Source organism: Bufo bufo, chromosome 6, assembly GCF_905171765.1.
Source record: "Bufo bufo chromosome 6, aBufBuf1.1, whole genome shotgun sequence".
NCBI lineage: Eukaryota > Metazoa > Chordata > Amphibia > Anura > Bufonidae > Bufo > Bufo bufo.
This window is the reverse complement of record NC_053394.1, coordinates 55,721,931-55,744,867: the sequence shown is the minus strand read 5'-3', so window position 1 is coordinate 55,744,867 and position 22,937 is coordinate 55,721,931. Positions and strand designations below refer to the sequence as shown.

Here is a 22,937-nt window from a genome sequence, read left to right as displayed (position 1 = left end):
TCAGCCAGCGTCATAGGTACAAATCTGCTGACAGATGCCCTTTAAATGTGCGCTTGGCAGCTGAAGGCATCTGTGTTGGTCCCATATTCATATGTGCCCGCATTGCTGAGAAAAATGAAGGGGGTCATTTACTATCCAGAAATACGTCTATAGTAGGCGTATTTCTGGCGCAGATTTCGTTATAAATGTTATTTGTGGTGCAATCTGAGACTTTTCCTCGTTGCACTTTGATTGACAGGGACAGGCAGTGAAAATGCCTTCACACCTGCCGCTGTCAAAGTGCAGAGGGTGCAGCAGTTGCAGAGAGAGCAGAGTCTCTAGGTGTAATGGTAACGCCCCCGTTGCTCCTAGAGGCTCATTTGCATATATTAAAACATCATTTTTCTCAGTAATGCATACACATATGAACATGGGACCAACACAGACGCCTTCAGCTGCCAAGCGCACATGTAACAGGTCAGCCGGTGTCATGGGTACAAATCTGGTGACAGATGCCCATTAATAGAGATGTTATCCTTAGGAGCAGCCAACAATATTGGATCTGTGTTCTTTCGACTCTTGGCACCCCTGCCGATCACCTGCTTTAAGGCGCCCTTCATTGCTTACACTGTACAGCACAGCGACTTAGTTTTTGCAGTGGTTGTGTTTGGTTTTTCAGCTCAGTCATATTCACGTGAAAGGGACAAAGATGTGGTGAACTATAGCACCAGACACAGCACTACTAAAACTGCAGGAGTTGCACCTAGTAAACACTGCGTGAGCACCAGAGACCTTTCAGACAGCTGGGATATTCCAGCTGTCAACATTAATCACCTACCCACCAGAATAGGCAAAGAATGTTACATAAGTGGGTTACCTATTGCTAGAATTCCGTCTTGGTGGGGAGGACGTGTATGGAATGGCAGCACCCTGCTTTCATACAACTCTATGAAGGATGTATGGAAACAGCCTGGTCTGCCTTCATCAGAGACAAATGCACAGTCGTAGCCAATCTCTGTACTTTGAAGAGCCACGCACTGACACCCAAGCAGGCTTTCATCCTTTGGACGACAAGATTATTCCAAACACTGACATCAAGCAGAGATCTTGAAAACTGCAATGGATTGAAACACAAAGCTGTAGAACAGTTTAATATGTGATTAAAGGGGATGTCTAAGTGTTTTTTTTGTTTTTTTATTCAAGGAAACTACCGAGACCCAATAAAAATAATAAACTTACACTCCCCTTCCTGCGCCCTACGCATCAAAGTCCTCCTCAGCTCTGCTGTAGCGCAGCAACTTCTCATCCAGGCCACAGTTTTCTATTAGCTGCGTTAAACTGATCTTCTTGTTCTCTGAAGACAATGCTCTTTGGATCTCGTGTAGTAAGAGCTGGCTACTTTCCCTCCACTTGTCTATCAGAGACTGGAGCTCCGTCAGATTGTTCTAAGTGAGAAAAAATAGAAATGTAATACTTAAAAAAAATTTTTTTTTTAAAAGTTATACATTCACGTACTAGTCTGCATGTCAGATTAACAAACAAGTACGGCAGTGAGTGATCAGAGGGTGGGGAGGTAACGAACTTCACACAATTTTAACCAAAGGGGGACAGTAAAGGTGTCGTCATGAACCCTGTTCACTCTTTACTGATCTGTCATGCGTCACCACCAAGGCAAGGACTGTGACTTGGAACCACCTACTATAGATTACATTGACGATAGTACCAAATTAAGTAATTCGGACTTCCTCCACAAATTCTATTTTCTCCAGGACACCCCAGAGCCCAAAATACACACATAAAACATGCCGTATTTTACGTTTTTTTATAAGACAAATTTTTTCATCCAAAAGTGGGGGGGGGGAGAGGGAAAGTCAGTGCATCTTATAAGGAAAATACTAATGAGCACTTCAATTATGGAAGCACTCATTAGTACAGTAGGACCACGAAATATAGCTGATGCCGGTATTGCTCACCGCTCCCTGGTCTTCTCCAGTGTACATAAGTACGTAGTGCGCCTAACCACAGCAAGAAAAATGCGCTGATCTCCTAAATGGCCGCACAGTCTGGAGCACCAGAGGTAAGTTTTTTTGTATGATCTGAGGTCTGATGAAAAATTTCTTCTTTTTTATTTTACTCCTCTAAAACCAAGGTGAGTCTTATGGTTAGATGTGTCTTAGGCCTCATGCACACGACCGTTTTTATTTACGGTCCGCAAAAACGGGGTCCGTGATCCGTGACCGTTTTTTCGTCCGTGGGTCTTCCTTGATTTTTGGAGGATCCACGAACATGAAAAAACAGTCGTTTTGGTGTCCGCCTGGCCGTGCGGAGCCAAACGGATCTGTTCTGAATTACAATGCAAGTCAATGTGGACGGATCCGTTTGACGTTGACACAATATGGTGCAATTTCAAACGGATCCGTCCCCCATTGACTTTCAATGTAAAGTCAGGAGTTAATATACCATAGGATCAGAGTTTTCTCCAATCCGATGGTATATTTTAACTTGAAGCTTCCCCATCACAATGGGAACGCCTCTATGTTAGAATATACTGTCGGATTTGAGTTTTCACGAAGTGAAAACTCAGCTCTGAAAATGCTTTTATGCAGACAGATCCGTCTGTATGAAAGTAACCTACGGCCACGGATGCCAATCTTGTGTGCATCCGTGTTCTTTCACGGACCCATTGACTTGAATGGGTCCGTGAACCGTTGGCCGTGAAAAAAATAGGACAGGTCATATTTTTTTCACGGCCAGGAAACACGGATCACGGATGCGGCTGCAAAACGGTGCATTTTCAGATTTTTCCACGGACCCATTGAAAGTCAATGGGTCTGCGAAAAAAAACGGAAAACGCCACAACGGCCACGGGTGCACACAACGGTCGTGTGCATGAGGCCATATAGAGCAAAAAATATGGTAGTTGCAAGATCATCAGCTATGCCGTTTTGGGTAAGTGAACATGTCAAAATTACAGCTGGTGATCACTTTGAGAGAAACTTTGACTAGATCTCTCACCTATTAACTAGCAAATGGAAACTTCCAATTTTCCCCTCCAAACCCCCTAACTACTAGAAGCCCCCACAGCTGCCCAGCTGTCGGACAATATGTAACCAGTTATGGATTTTACACAATGGCTATGTTCTCACAATTAAAATCCGCCACAGATTTCACTGATGGCACCAATAACTTTCCATTGACTGTTCCCGCCGCTAAATTAATATCCACTTCTGAAGTGGCATGTTACTTCTTAGAAATCGACTGACAGTGGTTTTTGCATTGAAGTCAATGGGGAAGCAAAAACAAATGTTAGCAGTTCTAGAAGTGGCTTTACAAGCGTTTTTAGCAGCGATTCGGGCACCAAAACATGCTTCGAAATTACCCCACCCAAGGGATAGATTCGAAAAACGCTTCTAAAAGCTCTTTCAAAATCCTCAACCAAAAACTCTTTTAAAATGCTTGTAAAAACTCCTCTAAAACCATCACCAAATTACAAATCTGCCCCCAAAAAACGACCTATTTTCAGCTACTAATCTGCTACAGATTTTTCTGCCTCAGGTTTTGACGTGTGGCCATAGACAATCATAGGTTGGACTGATTTTACCTTAGATCTATACAGTTTAACCATCTTCAATCTTCGGAGATGTTCTTCCTTCTCCTGTACTTGCTTCAGCAGTCTCTTTTTCTCCTGCAGCATTTCTTGGTAGTTGTTACTAGCAGAAGTATCTTGCTTGGAAGGAGAAGCTTCCATTGTCATTCGGTCTTCTACATGCCCAGGAATGAGGAGGCCACATATGGGTCCTGCCTCCACAGCGTTATTCTCGGAGTCTTTGGAGGGAGAAGAATCACTGGGACATTGTGCAGTAAAGTCACTCTCATCTCCGTCAACTTTCAGCCTCTTGGCCACTGTACACGTGGAGCTAAAAGTTCTCCGACACTTCTTCAGGCGCTCTCGAAGCGTCGCACTCATGGGCTATTGAAACAGAAATTCAATAGTCACATTATTTCCAGTCTGGAGCTGCCTGGGCTTCTAATATCCTATATTATAAGATTCCTCAGAATCGGTGGGGTTTGCAGAGGTCAGATCCTCCACCGATCGTGTTTGCTCTATAAGATGGGAAAAGTCCTTTAAAAAAAGGGGTCATCTCATCTGAAATGGGGGCATATCGCTAGGACCCCCGAAAGTGGTGGAGGGCTCACTGTGCATGACCGGCCACCGCTCCCATTCATTTCTATGGGCCCGACCGAAATAGCCGATCAAGCTTGCTCGGCTATTTTCAGCGGCCCCATAGAAATGAATGGAGGGTGGCTGCCCATGCACAGTGAGCCCTCCACCACTTTAGGGGGTCCTAGCGATATGCCCCCATTTCAGATGAGACGACCCCTTTTTTTAAAGGACTTTTCCCATCTTATAGAGCAAACACGATCGGTGGAGGATCTGACCTCTGCAAACCCCACCGATTCTGAGAATGAAGGAGAAGCACCGAGTCCCTTTATTATCCAGTGGATGGCTGAGGTGCCGCTTTACAGGAAGAATTTTAAATGGGTGGCAGTACTAAACCCATTCTCAGGATCATGTGGGTCCGAGTGGTCAGCCCCCTACTGAACATAAGGTGATGGCAATATACCTTTAAATGGAACCTGTCTCCTGTTTGGGGGCCACTAAACCACCAGCATGACTTTCTGCAGCTGGGGTTTAGGGTCCCAAACCTGCCCATAACAAACCTATCCGTCCCTGCAAAAAAAATAGTAAAAAATAATATCAAACTTACTGAGAGAGGAGACAAGGACTCTTCTCCAGCGGATTGGGGCACATGCGAACTGCGCTGATGAAGGTGAGGACCGTACAGTTCACCTTGCGCTTCAGACATGTGCCGCGAAACGATGTGTGCCGTCCTCAGCTTCAGCAGCGTGGCGCACATGCGCCCGATGGCGCTGGAGAACGGTCTCGGGCTCTTCTCCAGGTGAGTTCCATTTTCATTTACTATTCTTTCTGTGGACAGATGGGTTTGTCATGGGCAGGTGGCTCCAAACCAGGTGACATGTTCCCTTTAAGTGAGCTCCAGGAGAAGTCTAATTGGCTACTAAGATCCCCAGTATCTATTGTGCGCTCCTGAGGTAAGTGGATACTAATGCCTTATTCACTCCTCAGTGTTCAGTCAGTGATTTCCATCAGTGATTTTAAGCCAAACCAAAGAACAGCTGCAGATGTTATCCTTATACCGTCTCTCTGTGGAGGCTCCAATCCGGGTTTTGCCTTACAGTCACTGATGGAAATCACTGACCAAATACTGATGTGTGAATCAGGCTTAAGTAAATGAAAAAATTCTGGGGTTCAATTTCTTGTGACTTCTCTATAACAAGTATGTTGTAATGTATAGCAGATGAGGGACTGCGTCCATGCGTCTTACTGAATACTTCTACATTACATTCTGCCTAAAGGACCATGTGACATACCGTGTCTACCTCATCGACCCCCCCCAAAAAAAAAAAAAAAAAAAAAAAGAAAAACAAGGTGATTATATCGGTACAGAATCAGGCAGTAAATGTGACTCATCAGGGAAATTCTCAGGCAGATGACATAAAAACGTGTATATAGATGTACCCACATTACACAGATACCTACATGTTTAGTCAATCTCATTTATCAGAGTGCGGCAATCGTTTGTGCCCCCTGTCCTTCCCCCAGGGATCGGGAACATATGTTTTTAACATGTTTTATGAGCGATAAACACAAAAATGTGCGGAGGATCGGGTCCTCTCAAACCGTGGCTCAGAGCAAGGCAATATCCACGACCAGTGCTGTCGGTAGAGACTCGATTCTGCCCACAGGTGGAAAGACTGGCTGAGCTATTGATCTTAAAGGGGTTATCCAAGATCTATATTGCCCCCCACCCCCCCCTCCTATATGCCCGGGTCCCTCACATGACGATGGATGTTTTCATCCACGCGACAGGAAGATGCAGCTGTGGCCGTGCCGGCTTCAGAAGCGACGCAAGTGCCGGGGAGCGAGGCAAGTACGACCTCTGTGAGGGGCCCAGGCATGTGGGGGGCATTATAGATCTTGGATAACCCCTTTAAGTAAGAATCGATGGCAAAGCAGTCTACAGGATCCTTATCCTTCCACTGACCTCTTGGTAACTGCTCATCATACATCATAAAAGAGGCAACTTCATAATTATCGAGGGACAGGAAAGACAAAATGTACATGTAAAAAGCATTAAACACTAAAAAAACATTTCTATTTGAACTGGTGCTGGTCAGGCGGTTATCATGGAGGCCCTGGATGTGGCACTTAAGAGCATCAGAGGATATAAATCATATGTCTGCAGGCAGGCTGCGAGGTATGGCATTCATTTCCATTTAAATGTATTAGTGCCGGATCCGGAATTAAAATTGCTTCATTGACGGATCCGGTCTGCGCATGCGCAGACCTTTAAAAATGTGAAAATAATAAATACTGGATCAGTTTTTCCGGATAACACCGGAGAGACGGATCCGGTATTTCAATGCATTTGTCAGACTGATGCGCATCCGTCCACAAATGATATCTGTTTGCATACGGATTTCCGGATCCGGCAGGCAGTTCCTGCAATGGAACTGCCTGCCGGATCCTCACAACGCAAGTGTGAAAGTACCCTTAGGCCCCCTTCACACGGGTGTCACGGATGAGGGCCGGATGCGTTTAGGGAAAATTGTGTGAGTAGGCACGCAATTTCAGTCAGTTTTGACTGCGATTGCGTTCCGTTGTTCATTTTTTTGCACGCGCATGAGAAAAAACTGAATGTAGTACCCAGACCCGGACTTCTTCACTGAAGTTCAGGTTCGGTGTTCTGTAGATTTTATTATTTTCCATTATAACCTAGTTATAAGGGAAAATAGTAGCATTCTTTAAAGGAATTCTGTCACCAGATTTAACCCTATTAAGCTAGCTGACATTAGCGATGTGCTAATGTCGGCTAAACCTAACGAGCCTTTTCCTACTTTTATCTATGCCCCCGTTACGCCAGAAATCTAACCTTTATAATATGCTAATTAGCCTCTAGGAGCAGGGGGTGGGGGGGGGGGGGGGGTGTTGTTCCTGCTCCTAGATGCTCCGTTCTCCCACCTTTGTCACCTCCCTCCAAGTCCTGATTGACAGGCAGCGCTCGCATCTGTCTGCCAGCCCATCGTCTAAATCTGGTGACAGAATCCCTTTAATACAGAATGCTAAGTATAATGTCAATTGAGGGTTAAAAAATAATACAGACATAACTCACTTCATCCACTTGATCACGCAGCCGGCATCGTCTTCTTTGTTCTTCTTGAAGGACCTACAAAAAGACCTTTGCTGACGTCATCGCACTCACCAGGCGTCAGCGAAGGTCCTTTTGCAGGTCCTTCAAGAAGAACAAAGAAGACGATGCCGGCTGCGTGATCAAGTGGATGAGGTGAGTTATGTCTGTATTATTTTTTTAACCCTCAATTGACATTTGACTTTGCATTCTGTATTAAAGAATACTATTATTTTCCATTTTAACCATGTTCTAATGGAAAATAATAAAGTAAATGGGGTCCCCGGTCGCTCATCCCTCGTCTCCTTAGCAACCATCCGTGAAAATCGCATCGCAAAGCACAAGTGATGCTCGAAAAACATTACTCGTGCACCCGCACGGAATTCTCACCCGTGTGAAAGGGGCCTTAGAGTGACTGAACCGAAGACATCCTGATGCATACTGAACTGATTGCTCTCCGTTCAGAATGCATTAGGATAAAACTGATCAGGTTTTTCCGGTATTGAGCCCCTAGGACGGAACTTAATACCGGAAAACTTTATGGCAAGTGTGAAAGTATCCTCAGTCAGTTGCTGCAGCTCACACTCAGACAGCGCAATGCTTCTGTCTGAGTGTGAGCTACTGCAAGGGTGGACATCCCTGTGTCTGTCCAGGCAAGGGTGGACATCCCTGTGTCCGTCCAGGCTCTGCGCCGGATGGAGGACAGGGAACCTGAAAACTGGACTGTCCGGCCTAAAACCAGACGTCTGGCCACCCTACATGTAACTGCGGCAGTGGACACCACTGAGGTCACCTCTGCAGTCAGAGACTGGCAGCAGAGACCAGTGAAAGGTTTTTATTGGTGGGATCAGAGTGCTGAGACCCTCACCGATCGCAAGAGCAAGAAGCACTCACAAACTCTCTCTCGCCTCTCTGCAAGAGACGGGTTCAATAGAAAGTCTATGGGCCTGTCTTGATTCCATCTTCTGCAGTGAAGAGTGAGAGTGGGATGTGAGCCGAGTTTTTTTTTTTTACTGATGACCTATCTTCAGGATAGAGGAAAAAAAGAGACAATGCAGCAGCACCCTGCAAATCAGATAAAGTACAATAATGCCAAAAATTATAGTGCTAATGCTAGGCTTATTTATAAAGTGAGATGCTTGGCCAAAGCATTTTGTACAAAACCATCTGAGCCCGTCTGCCGAACGTCAAGGCGATCTCTGTTAGACGGGTCCTAACACTAAATACTACCTGTTATGCGCCATAACGACCACCATAAAGTTCAGGGAGTGTTGGATCCACAGGCAGACGGGCTCAGATGGTTTTGTACAAAATGCATTGGCCAAGCATCTCACTTTATAAATAAGCGTAGCATTAGCACTATAATTTTTGGCATTATTGTACTTTATCTGATTTGCAGGGTGCTGCTGCATTGTCTCTTTTTTTCCTCTAGGTCTTTGCCATGGCGACGTGCACCTGCGCACTGGGAGGTGCTGACTAACCCCCTTTTTTTGCAGACTATCCTCAGGATAGGTCATTAGTATCTGATCGGTTGGGGTCCGACACCCAGGACCCCTCGCAGTAGCGCCGTGGCCTTCTCTCAGCTTTTCCTAGGTCAGTGACAACACGTTCATCGGTCACATGGACTAGGTGCAGATCAGCCCCATAGAATGTACAATGTACGGCGCTGTACTTGGTAAGCTACGAGAAGGGACCGAAGCTTACAGGAGCACGGCTGCCTTCTCAAAACAGCTGATCAGCAGGGTTCACGGGTGTCAGACCCCCACCGATCAAATCTTGGAAAAACCCCTTTTAAAGGGACACTGACAGGGCCAATAAGCATATTGAGGTATATATATGAGAGTACAGGTCTTATAATGGGTATTACAATCATCTAAGTATCCCCCCTGTCCACATTATACATACAGTAAACTTAAGTTTTATAACCTGCTCCAACGGTCTTCAATCTGCCCAAGGGGCGGCGTTTCACCTCTCTTGCGCCCAGCCAGCCTCCCCCAACTGCCGCTTTGAAGCGCCGCCCAGCTCATCAATATTCACTTCGCTGGGCGGCGCTTACTGTCCCCGACTTCACAAGATCCGGCGCATGCGCAGGGCACTGTTAAGCGCAGCGCTTCAGAGCGGGGACCGCAGAAGCCGCCCAGCAAACTGAATATTCATGAGCTGGGCGGCGCTTCAAAGCGGCAGTTGGGGGAGGCTGGCTGGGCGCAAGAGAGGTGAAACGCCGCCCCTTGGGCAGATTGAAGACCGTTGGAGCAGGTTATAAAACTTAAGTTTACTGTATGTATAATGTGGACAGGGGGGATACTTAGATGATTGTAATACCCATTATAAGACCTGTACTGCCATATATATACCTCAATATGCTTATTGGCCCTGTCAGTGTCCCTTTAAGGCTTTGAATTCCAGCACTGACAGAATAATAAAACCTTCTGATCCGCTGCTAATGAACTCAGCAGCAGGCTGTCACGAATCACGATGTGCTGACAGCTGGAGTTTTGCAAAAGTTGGACAACCCCAGACCACGGGTCAGCAACCTCCGGCACTCCAGCTGTTGTGAAACTACAACTCCCAGCATGCTCCCTTCACTCCTATGAGAGTTCTGAGCAAGTGTGCATGCTGGGAGTAGTCAAGAGCAGGAGTTCCCGAGGTTGCTGACCCCGGATCTAGACTTCTTATATACACTCTTACTTTATTAGCTGATATGTTGTTCGGAGGATCCGGGGAAGCCATATATAGCGGAGATGGGGAACACGTGGGAGGGTTGTCCATTTCTGCTTAATAAAAGCTTTCCTGTGAGAACACACATACAAAGAGGAGAAAACAATCAAGAAAGGGCCATCCTCTCAGAGACAGAAAACTGGAGCCACAGTTCATGGCAGTACAGGTCAGGGGTTTACACAGCCTCTACAGCGGGTCCGAGCTAAGAACCCCACAGGTCCCTATGGTCATGAAGGTTCAGTAGAACCTCAGGCAGGGGTGTGCAATTGTGGGGTGCAGATGTGTTTGAAGGCTACCTGGCTTCCGATGTAGGCCCTGGTCCCAGCTACAGTCATTTCCAGCAGGCAGCGCCTCTCTGGCGCGGCCTGCTGGTCAATGTTAAAATAGCATTGCTATTAAAATACTGCCTGTTATAGTCCCCTTGTGGGACTATTAAGTGGTAAAAAAACAAGAAAAAAAAAAACAAACACATTAAATAAAAAATTCCCTAAAAAAAAAATACGCTTTCCAATAAAAAAAATTGCAAAAAACAAGTCCTCATAAAGATATATAGACGGAAAAATAAAAAAGTTATAGCTCTCGGAACGAGACTATGAAAAAAGGAAGAAAAACGCTTGGTCAGTAAGGCCCAAAACAGGCTGGTCACGTTTGGCTGATTTTCCGGAGATCTGCAGCAGAAAAACCCTCACCAGAGGTTTTGTTGTGGAAAACCTCACGCAAATGACATAGGTCTGCCGCGGATTTCAGTCCCTGCATTAGGACTCATGCACACAAAAATATTGTTAGTCCGCATTTGATTGGTTTTTTGAGGCTTGGAACGCCTTGGGATTGAAATCCGCGGCAGACCTATGTCATTCACTTCACCGGGGACACAAAAGATGCGGACAGCACAGTGTGCGCTCTCTGCATCCGTATGTCTGTTCCACGGCCCCCCAAAAATATAGAACATGTCCTATTCTTGTCCGCACTATGAACAAGGAGAGGACTGTTCTACGATGGGTCGGACGTTCCATAAAACGCAGTATGCACATGGCCGCTATCCATGTTTTGTGGATCACCAATTTGCGGACTGCAAAAAATCCAACGGTCGTGTGCACGAGGGTGACATTTGCACCATAAATTGACATGAGGAGAATTTTCTTGTGGAAAGTGTCTGCAGAGAGCGGATGAGGTTTATTAAAGGTTAAGTAAACTTTCCTAAAATCCCTAAAATGTATTTTCGCAATGTGCTGCAGGAAGACTGTTGCGCTTATTACAGGAACAGGCGGCAGGGTCAGTCCTGGCGGAAGCACATCGCTGCCCCTACCTGTGCCCGCTCCATAAAGCCTGGCACAGCAGCAGGGGTGTAACTACCATAGCGGCAGACCATGCAACTGCTAGGGGGCCCAGGGCAAGAGGGGGCCCAGTCTTAGGCCTCCTGCACACAAACGTATTTTCTTTCTGTGTCCGTTCAGTTTTTTTGCGGACCGCATACGGAACCATTAATTTCAATGGGTCCGCAAAAAAACGCAAGTTACTCCGTGTGCATTCCATTTCTGTATTTCCGTTCTGCAAAAAAAATAGAACATGTGCTAATATTGTCCGCATTACAGACAAGGATAGGACTGTTCTATTAGGGGCCAGCTGTTCCGTTCCGAAAAATACGGAATGCACACGGCCGTCATTCGTATTTTTTGCGGCTCTATTTTTTTGCAGACCGCAAAATACATACAGTCGTGTGCATGAGCCCTTAGTTGGTCAGCACTCTACCCTCTAATGCAGGCATGCTCAACCTGCGGCCCTCCAGCTGTTGCAAAACTACAACTCCCAGCATGCCCGAACAGCCTACAGCTATCAGCAGGGCATTGTGGGAGTTGTAGTTTTACAGCAGCTGGAGGGCCGCAGGTTGAGCATACCTGCTCTAACGGAACAACTTTTAGTGGAGAAATGGCCCAAGGGTCACTGAAAAGGGTTTAGGCAGAAACCCTTCTGTCCTGTGTGGGGGGCCTGGTTTGATCCTTGCTGTGGGGCCTGGTTTGATCCTTGCTGTGGGGCCTGGTTTGATCCTTGCTGTGGGGCCTGGTGTGATCCTTGCTGTGGGGCCTGGTGTGATCCTTGCTGTGGGGCCTGGTGTGATCCTTGCTGTGGGGCCTGGTGTGATCCTTGCTGTGGGGCCTGGTGTGATCCTTGCTGTGGGGCCCTTACTTCTCTATGTACATATTGTACGTCACTGCACAGCACCTTAGCTCAGGGTCTCCTGTACTGACAGGAAACTACTAATCCTGTAGATGGCGTGAATTTAGACCGGCGGCCCAGACCTGCACCAGATCTATTACAGGGGTCAGGCTGGAGGATAAATCTGGTGCAGGGACAGACCCATTCACACATCCGTAAGTGTATTGTGGATCCGCAAAACACGGATACCGGCTGTGCGCGTTCCACATTTTGCGGAGCCCTATGATAGAAATGCCTATTCCTGTCTGCGATCGCGGACAAGAATAGGACGTGCTCTACCTTTTTTGCAGGGTCGCGGAACGGAGAAACAGATGCGGACAGTACACGGTGCATCTTTTGCAGCCCCATTGAAATTAACGGGTCCGCCCGTTGTGCAGAATTGTGGGACAGATGCAGACCCAGAACTACGGACGTGTGAACGGACCATTACTCCGACTCTGTACCAGCTACTGATTGGCTTACGGAGTCAGAATTTTATGTCAGAACTGTGGCGCGATGTTGGCACCAAGTGGTGCATCTAAGGCTCCATCCATTGCCACTAAGCCGCTTCCCCTAGGTGTAGAAGACCTAGAGGCGCCACTTTTTAGACAGATCTTTGGCGCAGACACATTAGAAAATCTGGGCCAGTGTGTCTTCCTCCAATACGGAAAAAAAAAAAACCACTAAAAACACAAAAGTGCAGAAAAACCACCGAAAACCCAAGTGAAAGCATCCTCAGGCCACGTTCACTGATCAGCAGCAGTTCATCTACCGCCCACTGTTTTCAATGGTAGACAGCAGGTAACGTGGTTTATAGGGGTCTGCAGATTGAAACTGAAAAACTGCACCATGTGAACCAGCCCTTTAACCACTTCCCGCAACTGTAACGCCGAAAGGCGTCATTGCGGCGGCTCCCCCAGGCTACGCTAACGCCAATAGGCGTCATCTCGCGTGAGCCGAGATTTCCTGTGAACGCGCGCACACAGGCGCGCGCGCTCACAGGAACGGAAGGTAAGAGAGTTGATCTCCAGCCTGCCAGCGGCGATCGTTCGCTGGCAGGCTGGAGATGTGTTTTTTTTAACCCCTAACAGGTATATTAGACGCTGTTTTGATAACAGCGTCTAATATACCTGCTACCTGGTCCTCTGGTGGTCCCCTTTGTTTGGATCGACCACCAGAGGACACAGGTAGCTCAGTAAAGTACCACCAAGCACCACTACACTACACTACACCCCCCCCCCCCGTCACTTATTAACCCCTTATTAACCCCTGATCACCCCATATAGACTCCCTGATCACCCCCCTGTCATTGATCACCCCCCTGTAAAGCTCCATTCAGACGTCCGCATGATTTTTACGGATCCACTGATAGATGGATCGGATCCGCAAAACGCATCCGGACGTCTGAATGAAGCCTTACAGGGGCGTGATCAATGACTGTGGTGATCACCCCATATAGACTCCCTGATCACCCCCCTGTCATTGATTACCCCCCTGTCATTGATTACCCCCCTGTAAAGCTCCATTCAGACGTCCGCATGATTTTTACGGATCCACTGATAGATGGATCGGATCCGCAAAACGCATCCGGACGTCTGAATGAAGCCTTACAGGGGCATGATCAATGACTGTGGTGATCACCCCATATAGACTCCCTGATCACCCCCCTGTAAAGCTCCATTCAGATGTCCGCATGATTTTTACGGATGCACTGATAGATGGATCGGATCCGCAAAACGCATCCGGACGTCTGAATGAAGCCTTACAGGGGCATGATCAATGACTGTGGTTATCACCCCATATAGACTCCCTGAATACCCCCCTGTCATTGATTACACCCCTGTCATTGATCACCCCCCTGTAAAGCTCCATTCAGATGTCCGCATGATTTTTACGGATCCACTGATAGATGGATCGGATCCGCAAAACGCATCCGGACGTCTGAATGAAGCCTTACAGGGGCGTGATCAATGACTGTGGTGATCACCCCATATAGACTCCCTGATCACCCCCCTGTCATTGATTACCCCCCTGTCATTGATTACCCCCCTGTAAAGCTCCATTCAGACGTCCGCATGATTTTTACGGATCCACTGATAGATGGATCGGATCCGCAAAACGCATCCGGACGTCTGAATGAAGCCTTACAGGGGCATGATCAATGACTGTGGTGATCACCCCATATAGACTCCCTGATCACCCCCCTGTCATTGATTACCCCCCTGTAAAGCTCCATTCAGATGTCCGCATGATTTTTACGGATGCACTGATAGATGGATCGGATCCGCAAAACGCATCCGGACGTCTGAATGAAGCCTTACACGGGCGTGATCAATGACTGTGGTTATCACCCCATATAGACTCCCTGATCACCCCCCTGTCATTGATCACCCCCCCCTGTCATTGATCACTCCCCCTGTCATTGATCACTCCCCCTGTCATTGATCACCCCCCTGTCATTGATCACCCCCCTGTAAGGCTCCAGACATTTTTTTGGCCCAAGTTAGCGGAATTATTATTTTTTTTTTCTTACAAAGTCTCATATTCCACTAACTTGTGTCAAAAAATAAAATCTCACATGAACTCACCATACCCCTCACGGAAACCAAATGCGTAAAATTTTTTAGACATTTATATTCCAGACTTCTTCTCACGCTTTAGGGCCCCTAGAATGCCAGGGCAGTATAAATACCCCACATGTGACCCCATTTCGGAAAGAAGACACCCCCAGGTATTCCGTGAGGGGCATATTGAGTCCATGAAAGATTGAAATTTTTGTCCCAAGTTAGCGGAACGGGAGACTTTGTGAGAAAAAAAATTAAAAATATCAATTTCCGCTAACTTGGGCCAAAAAAAAAAAAATTTCTATGAACTCGCCATGCCCCTCATTGAATACCTTGGGGTGTCTTCTTTCCAAAATGGGGTCACATGTGGGGTATTTATACTGCCCTGGCATTCTAGGGGCCCCAAAGCGTGAGAAGAAGTCTGGTATCCAAATGTCTAAAAATGCCCTCCTAAAAGGAATTTGGGCACCTTTGCGCATCTAGGCTGCAATAAAGTGTCACACATCTGGTATCGCCGTACTCAGGAGAAGTTGGGGAATGTGTTTTGGGGTGTCATTTTACATATACCCATGCTGGGTGAGAGAAATATCTTGGTCAAATGCCAACTTTGTATAAAAAAATGGTAAAAGTTGTCTTTTGCCAAGATATTTCTCTCACCCAGCAAGGGTATATGTAAAATGACACCCCAAAACACATTCCCCAACTTCTCCTGAATACGGCGATACCACATGTGTGACACTTTTTTGCAGCCTAGGTGGGCAAAGGGGCCCATATTCCAAAGAGCACCTTTAGGATTTCACAGGTCATTTACCTACTTACCACACATTAGGGCCCCTGGAAAATGCCAGGGCAGTATAACTACCCCACAAGTGACCCCATTTTGGAAAGAAGACACCCCAAGGTATTCCGTGAGGGGCATGGCAAGTTCCTAGAATTTTTTATTTTTTGTCACAAGTTAGTGGAAAATGCTGTTTTTTTTTTTTTTTTTTTTTTTTTCATACAAAGTCTCATTTTCCACTAACTTGTGACAAAAAATAAAAAATTCTAGGAACTTGCCATGCCCCTCACGGAATACCTTGGGGTCTCTTCTTTCCAAAATGGGGTCACTTGTGGGGTAGTTATACTGCCCTGGCATTCTAGGGGCCCGAATGTGTGGTAAGGAGTTTGAAATCAAATTCTGTAAAAAATGACCTGTGAAATCCGAAAGGTGCTCTTTGGAATATGGGCCCCTTTGCCCACCTAGGCTGCAAAAAAGTGTCACACATCTGGTATTGCCGTACTCAGGAGAAGGTGGGGAATGTGTTTTGGGGTGTCATTTTACATATACCCATGCTGGGTGAGAGAAATATCTTGGCAAAAGACAACTTTTCCCATTTTTTTATACAAAGTTGGCATTTGACCAAGATATTTATCTCACCCAGCATGGGTATATGTAAAATGACACCCCAAAACACATTCCTCAACTTCTCCTGAGTACGTAGATACCAGATGTGTGACACTTTTTTGCAGCCTAGGTGGGCAAAGGGGCCCATATTCCAAAGAGCACCTTTCGGATTTCACAGGTCATTTTTTACAGAATTTGATTTCAAACTCCTTACCACACATTCGGGCCCCTAGAATGCCAGGGCAGTATAACTACCCCACAAGTGACCCCATTTTGGAAAGAAGAGACCCCAAGGTATTTCGTGATGGGCATAGTGAGTTCATAGAAGTTTTTATTTTTTGTCACAAGTTAGTGGAATATGAGACTTTGTAGGAAAAAAAAAAAAATAAAAAAAAATCATCATTTTCCGCTAACTTGTGACAAAAAATAAAAAGTTCTATGAACTCACTATGCCCATCAGCGAATACCTTAGGGTGTGTACTTTCAGAAATGGGGTCATTTGTGGGGTGTTTGTACTGTCTGGCCATTGTAGAACCTCAGGAAACATGACAGGTGCTCAGAAAGTCAGAGCTGCTTCAAAAAGCGGAAATTCACATTTTTGTACCATAGTTTGTAAACGCTATAACTTTTACCCAAACCATTTTTTTTTTACCCAAACATTTTTTTTTTATCAAAGACATGTAGAACTATAAATTTAGAGCAAAATTTCTATATGGATCTCGTTTTTTTTGCAAAATTTTACAACTGAAAGTGAAAAATGTCATTTTTTTGCAAAAAAATCGTTAAATTTCGATTAATAACAAAAAAAAGTAAAAATGTCAGCAGCAATGAAATACCACCAAATGAAAGCTCTATTAGTGAGAAGAAAAGGAGGTAAAATTCATTTGGGTGGTAAGTTGCATGACCGAGCAATAAACGGTGAAAGTAGTGTAGTGCCGATTTGTAAAAAAGGGCCTGGTCTTTAGGGGGGTATAAACCTGTGGTCCTTAAGTGGTTAAGGAGATGTGTTGGACTTGCTGGCACTGACCTATTAGACTCCGCCTCTCTCTGAAATGACCAATAAAAGAGAATGAAGTGAAGATTTGTGCGGGTCCCTTTAAGAGTAAAACGCTAACATTGTAAGTAGCAAATATCCCCAGCACCCGCGGTACTACAAGTACCACAGAGCCCAGCGCGAGCCTAGCTAATCCCAGGTGAAACCTGACTGACTCTACAACCCCCGCTAGTAGCCCGGCGGCGGCAGCCCGGCTCCCCCACCTTCACACAAGCGGCGGCGGCGGCGACGGCTCCCCTGATACTATTACTGACCGGATACTGCAGCCTATCAGCGCTGTCCATCAAAACGCCCACCATCATAAGCCCCGCCCACCCATCAGCGACAGCCTATCACAATGCAGGAGTGCCAGATTAGCCAATCACTGAGTAGAATCCAAAGTTTTTTTGCCTGCATGTGACCGGACACCTGATTGGAGGATGAGATTTCTTGCTATTCCGGGCAAATCATCTCGGGGCTGGGTGGATTTTCTATTTTATTAACTACAGTACATGAGCAGCACTACTGTAAGGAGGGCTCTAAGAGGTGTAACTACTGTAAGGAGGGCTCTAAGAGGTGTAACTACTGTAAGGAGGGCTCTAAGAGGTATAATTACTGTGTGGGGGATCTAAGAGGTGTAACTACTATGTGGGGGCTCTAAGAGGTATAACTACTGTGTGGGGGCTCTAAGGGGGCATAACTACTGTGTGGGGGCTCTAAGAGGTATAACTACTGCGTGGGGGCTCTAAGGGGGCATAACTACTGTGTGGGGGCTCTAAGGGGGCATAACTACTGTGTGGGGGCTCTGAGAGATATAACTACTGTAAGGAGGGCACTAAGAGGTATAACTACTGTGTGGGGGCTCTAAGAGGTATAACTACTGTGTGGGGGCTCTAAGGGGGCATAACTACTGTGTGGGGGCTCTAAGGGGGCATAACTACTGTGTGGGGGCTCTAAGGGGGCATAACTACCGTGTGGGAGCTCTGAGAGGTATAACTACTGTGTGGGGGTTCTAAGGGGCATAACTACTGTGTGGGGGATCTGAGGGGCATAACTACTGTGTGGGGGCTCTGGGAGGTATAACTACTGTATGGGGGCTCTAAGAGCTATAACTACTATGTGGGGTCTCTAAGGGGGCATAACTACTGTGTGGGGGCTCTGAGGGGGCATAACTACTGTGTGGGGGCTCTAAGGTGGCATAACTACTGTGTGGGGGCTCTAAGGGGGCATAACTACTGTGTGGGGTCTCTGAGAGGTATAACTGCTGCGTGGGGGCTCTAAGAGGTAGTGAGAGGTATAACTACTGTGTGGGGGTACTAAGGGGGCATAACTACTGGGTGGGGGTTCTGAGAGGTATAATTACTGTGTGGGGGCTCTAAGAGGTAGTGAGAGGTATAACTACTGTGTGGGGGCTCTAAGAGGTAGTGAGAGGTATAACTACTGTGTGGGGGCTCTAAGGGGGCATAACTACTGTGTGGGGGCTCTAAGGGGGCATAACTACTGTGTGGGGGCTCTAAGGGGGCATAACTACCGTGTGGGGGCTCTGAGAAAAAATAGTAAAAAATATATAGAAATGTGGTATTATAATCAGTGTACGGACCCACATAATAAAATGACATTATTTTTACCACACAGTGAACATCGTAAAAATATTCCGCAAAATAATGTAAAAATTGCTGTTTTTTAATCTTCCCCCCCTAAAAATAAAATAATAAAAGTTATTTAATACACAGTATATACCCGAAAATGGTTCCTAAAAACCTACAACTAATCCCGCAAAATAAAAATAAAAAAATTTAAAGAAAAAATGAAAAAGTTATGAACACAAAGGGGGAAAATGTTATTGGGTCTTAACCCCTTACAACCCCGGGCCTGTTTTCACCTTTCTGCCCAGACCATTTTTAGAAAATCTGACATGTGTCACTTTATGTGGTGATAACTTTAAAACGCTTTTACTTATACAGGCCATTCTGAGATTGTTTTCTCATCACATATTGTACTTCATGACAGTGGTAAAAAATAAGTAAAAAAAAAACACATTTTTATTCATAAAAAAATGCCAAATTTACCAAAAATTTGGAAAAATTAGCAAATTTTAATTTCTCTACTTTGATAATAGATAGTAATACCTTCAAAAATAGTAATTACTTTACATTCCCCATATGTCTACTTCATGTTTGGATCATTTAAAAAATTTAATTTAATTTTTTGGGGACGTTAGAAGGCTTAGAAGTATGGAAGCAAATCTTGAAATTTTTCGGAAAATTTCCAAAACCCACTTTTTAAGGACCAGTTCAGGTCTGAAGTCACTTTGTGAGGCTTACATAATAGAAACCACCAAAAATGACCCCATTTTAGAAACTAGACCCCCTCAAGGTATAAAAACTGATTTTTACAAACTTTGTTAACCCTTTAGGTGTTCCACAAGAATTGATGGAAAATGGAGATGAAATTTCAGAATTTCACTTTTTTGGCAGATTTTACATTTTAATCAATTTTTTCCAGTAGCAAAGCAAGGGTTAACAGCCAAATAAAACTCAATATTTATTACCCTGATTCTGCGGTTTACAGAAACACCCCACATGTGATCGTAAACTGCTGTACGGGCACACGGCAGGGCGCAGAAGGAAAGGAACGCCATATGGTTTTTGGAAGGCAAATTTAGCTGAACTGGTTTTTAGATGCCATGTCCCATTTGAAGCCCCCCTGATGCACCCCTACAGTAGAAACTCAAAAAAGTGACCACATTTCGGGAACAACGGGATAAGGTGCCAGTTTTGTTGGTACTATTTTGGGGTACATATGATTTTTTTATTGCTCTATATTACATTTTTTGTGAGGCAAGGTAACAAAAAAATTTATGTTTTGGCACCGTTTTTATTTTTACAGCGTTTACCTGAGGGATTAGGTCATGTGACTTTTTTATAGAGCAGATCGTTACGCATGTGGCAATACCTAATATGTCTACTTTTTCTTATTTATTTAAGTTTTACACAATAATAGCATTTTTGAAACCGAAATAATGATATTTTAGTGTCTCATAGTCTGAGAGCCATAGCTTTTTTATTTTTTGACCAATTCTCTCAGGTAGGGTCTCATTTTTTGCAGGATGAGGTGACGGTCTGATTGGTATTGCTATTTTGGGGGGCATATGCCTTTTTTATCACTTGCTGTTGCAATTTTTGTGATGTACTGTGACAAAAATTGCTTTTTTTTACGGTGTTCACCTTGATCGCTTGGTGTTGCACTTTTTGTAATGTAAGGTGACAAAAATTGCATTTTTTTACACAGTTTTTATTTTTATTTTTTTATGGTGTTTATCGGACAGGGTGGATCATGTGATATATTTATAGAGCCGGTTATTACGGACGCGGCGATACCTAATATGTGTGGGTTTTTTTTCCGTTTTTTATTATAAAATAAGGGGATAGGGGTGTTTTTTTTTTTTTTTACTTTACCAGGATAATTTAAAGTATAGCCATGGCCTAATAGCACTTTGTACCTTATTTCCAGATGTGCCTTTGTTCCGGCAATAGATGTTTTTATCCTCTGAAAATCCAGTTTATTTGGTATGCAAATGAGCCAGTAAGGTGCCCAGAGGGGCGTCACTCTTGCAGGAAGGAGTCCAGACACGTCCCCTGCTAGTGCCCAAGCCTGCCCTCATGTGGGAGTAGGGCAAAGGGGGGCAGAGTTATGGAGGGGTGGGTGCACACATTGTGGCAGGGGGCGTGCCTGGGCTCCTTCCTGCAAGAGTGACGCCCCTCTGGGCACCTTACTGGCTCATTTGCATACCAAATAAACAGGATTTTCAGAAGATAGAAAACATCTAATGCTGGAACAAAGGCACATCTGGAAATAAGGTACTACGTGCTATTAGGCCATGGCTATACTTCAATAGCGATTATCCTGGTGACAGATTTCCTTTAAGGCTAAAATTATTGATGTCACTAAGGGGTTAAAAATGCAATAGAGGGGGGGCGTGGCCTGGGCACCGGCGGGAATGGCGGCGTGAACGCAGAGCTCCGCCGAAAGCCTCTGATAAAGGAGACTCACCAGCTATCACAGTGCAGCATATGGGGAAAAAATTGCGCCCCAAACCTCCCGGCAGAAACCCGACTTCCTCCCATGGGACTCCCACGCTAGTCGCCTACCTCCGACGGCCGTCCGCCCAGCCGCTTGCCGCCTGCGGCCTACTTACCTCCGCAGTCCCAGCTGGCAGCGGAGCCCTGTGTACTCAGTCAGGTGAGAGGGAGGAGAACCGGACGCCTCCTGGACGACTTCTCTCCTGCTCTGTCCCCTTTAGCGCCAATTTTCACCTCCAGACCCTCGGGTAAGACAGGGGGCAGTATTCCTGCAACACTTTTGGGCCCTCCATTACTAGGCCTGCTGACGATTTGCCGCCTAAAGCTCCCTCCAAACAGGCCAGGCAGCAGGCCATCCCATCGCAGAGGCGCAGAGACTGGGCTGAACCGCCTGATGGCCCTGCAGAGCTCTCCCACCACAACCTAGGGTAGTGCTTCTCAAATAGTGGGGCGCAGACAAGTGACGTCACTGAGGGACACGCCGGCCGCCCGGCCCGCCTGCCGGCATTATACAGAAGAAATTCGGATATATGGTACTATTAGGAGTGAGGGGGGCATGTTTAAAAACTTTAAACGGCGGCGGCGGGCACACGGAATCTGTGGATGGCACAGTTAAGGGGTGGGGGTCTGTGGATGGCACTGTTATGGGCTGGGGGGACACTGTGGATGGCACTGTTATGGGGTGGGGGGTCTGTGGATGGCACATATATAACAGTGCCAGCCACAGATCCCCCTGTAACAGTGCCAGCCACAGATCCCCCCCATAAGTGTCCGTCATCCACAGATCCCCCCCATAAGTGTGCGTCATCCACAGATCCCCCCATAAGTGTCCGTCATCCACAGATCCCCCCATAAGTGTCCGTCATCCACAGATCCCCCCATAAGTGTCCGTCATCCACAGATCCCCCCATAAGTGTCCGTCATCCACAGCTCCCCCCATAAGTGTCCGTCATCCACAGATCCCCCCATAAATGTCCGTCATCCACAGATCCCCCCATAAGTGTCCGTCATCCACAGATCCCCCCATAAGTGTCCGTCATCCACAAATCCCCCCATAAGTGTCCGTCATCCACAGATCCCCCCATAAGTGTCTGTCATCCACAGATCCCCCCATAAGTGTCCGTCATCCACAGATCCCCCCATAAGTGTCCGTCATCCACAGATCCCCCCATAAGTGTGTGTCCGATCCACATTTCTTTCTTTTTTTATTCTCTTATACGTTAATAAGGATACAGTGTTATGCAGAGGTGTACTTATAACAATTTTATAGACAAATGATACTATTTACAGTCGCGCGGGGGGGGGGGGGGGCGCGAAATGTTTTCTTCTTCCTAGGGGGGGCATGACAGAAAATAATTGAGAAGCACTGACCTAGGGGGAGATAATGAGGTGGCTTCCTGGGACCACATGTCTGATTCTATGGACGAAAGGGAGGAGAGGGCCATGCAGTCATCACAGACGTCTGCTCTTCTGCAGCACACTCTGCAACATTTGCCTACTAAGGAAGACTTCAACATCCTCATAGCAGAGGTTAGAAGCACCTGCAAGTCCGAGATCTCATCCCTCAGGCAAGATTTTAAACAACTGTCCACTCGCATTGACTCTCTTGAACAAGAGCACGATGACACTCGCAAAAGTGTTGCACACCTACAGTCTGTCATAGCCCTCCAGTCACAGGTCCTCAGAGATAATGCACAGCACCTGGAAGATTTA

The 22,937-nt window shown here is 46.1% G+C and overlaps 1 protein-coding gene across 5 annotated transcripts; it reads right to left on the bottom strand.

The window, feature by feature from the left end:
- Nucleotides 1-137: 137 nt before the first annotated feature.
- On the bottom strand, nucleotides 138-17,473 carry SFR1 (SWI5 dependent homologous recombination repair protein 1). 5 transcript variants are annotated; one of them, XM_040437572.1, is made up of 5 exons: nucleotides 17,418-17,473; nucleotides 9,939-10,040; nucleotides 3,581-3,949; nucleotides 1,219-1,424; nucleotides 138-1,116 (listed from the first exon to the last, which is right to left on the bottom strand). In XM_040437572.1, exons 2-4 carry the CDS (start codon nucleotides 10,017-10,019, stop codon nucleotides 1,236-1,238), a joined length of 639 nt encoding a protein of 212 aa, XP_040293506.1. In that variant the 5' UTR covers nucleotides 10,020-10,040; nucleotides 17,418-17,473; the 3' UTR covers nucleotides 138-1,116; nucleotides 1,219-1,235. The 5 variants fall into 5 exon arrangements, with proteins under 5 accessions (XP_040293506.1, XP_040293507.1, XP_040293502.1 ...); XM_040437573.1 differs by having other exon boundaries at nucleotides 138-1,093; XM_040437568.1 differs by having other exon boundaries at nucleotides 139-1,424.
- Nucleotides 17,474-22,937: the final 5,464 nt, after the last annotated feature.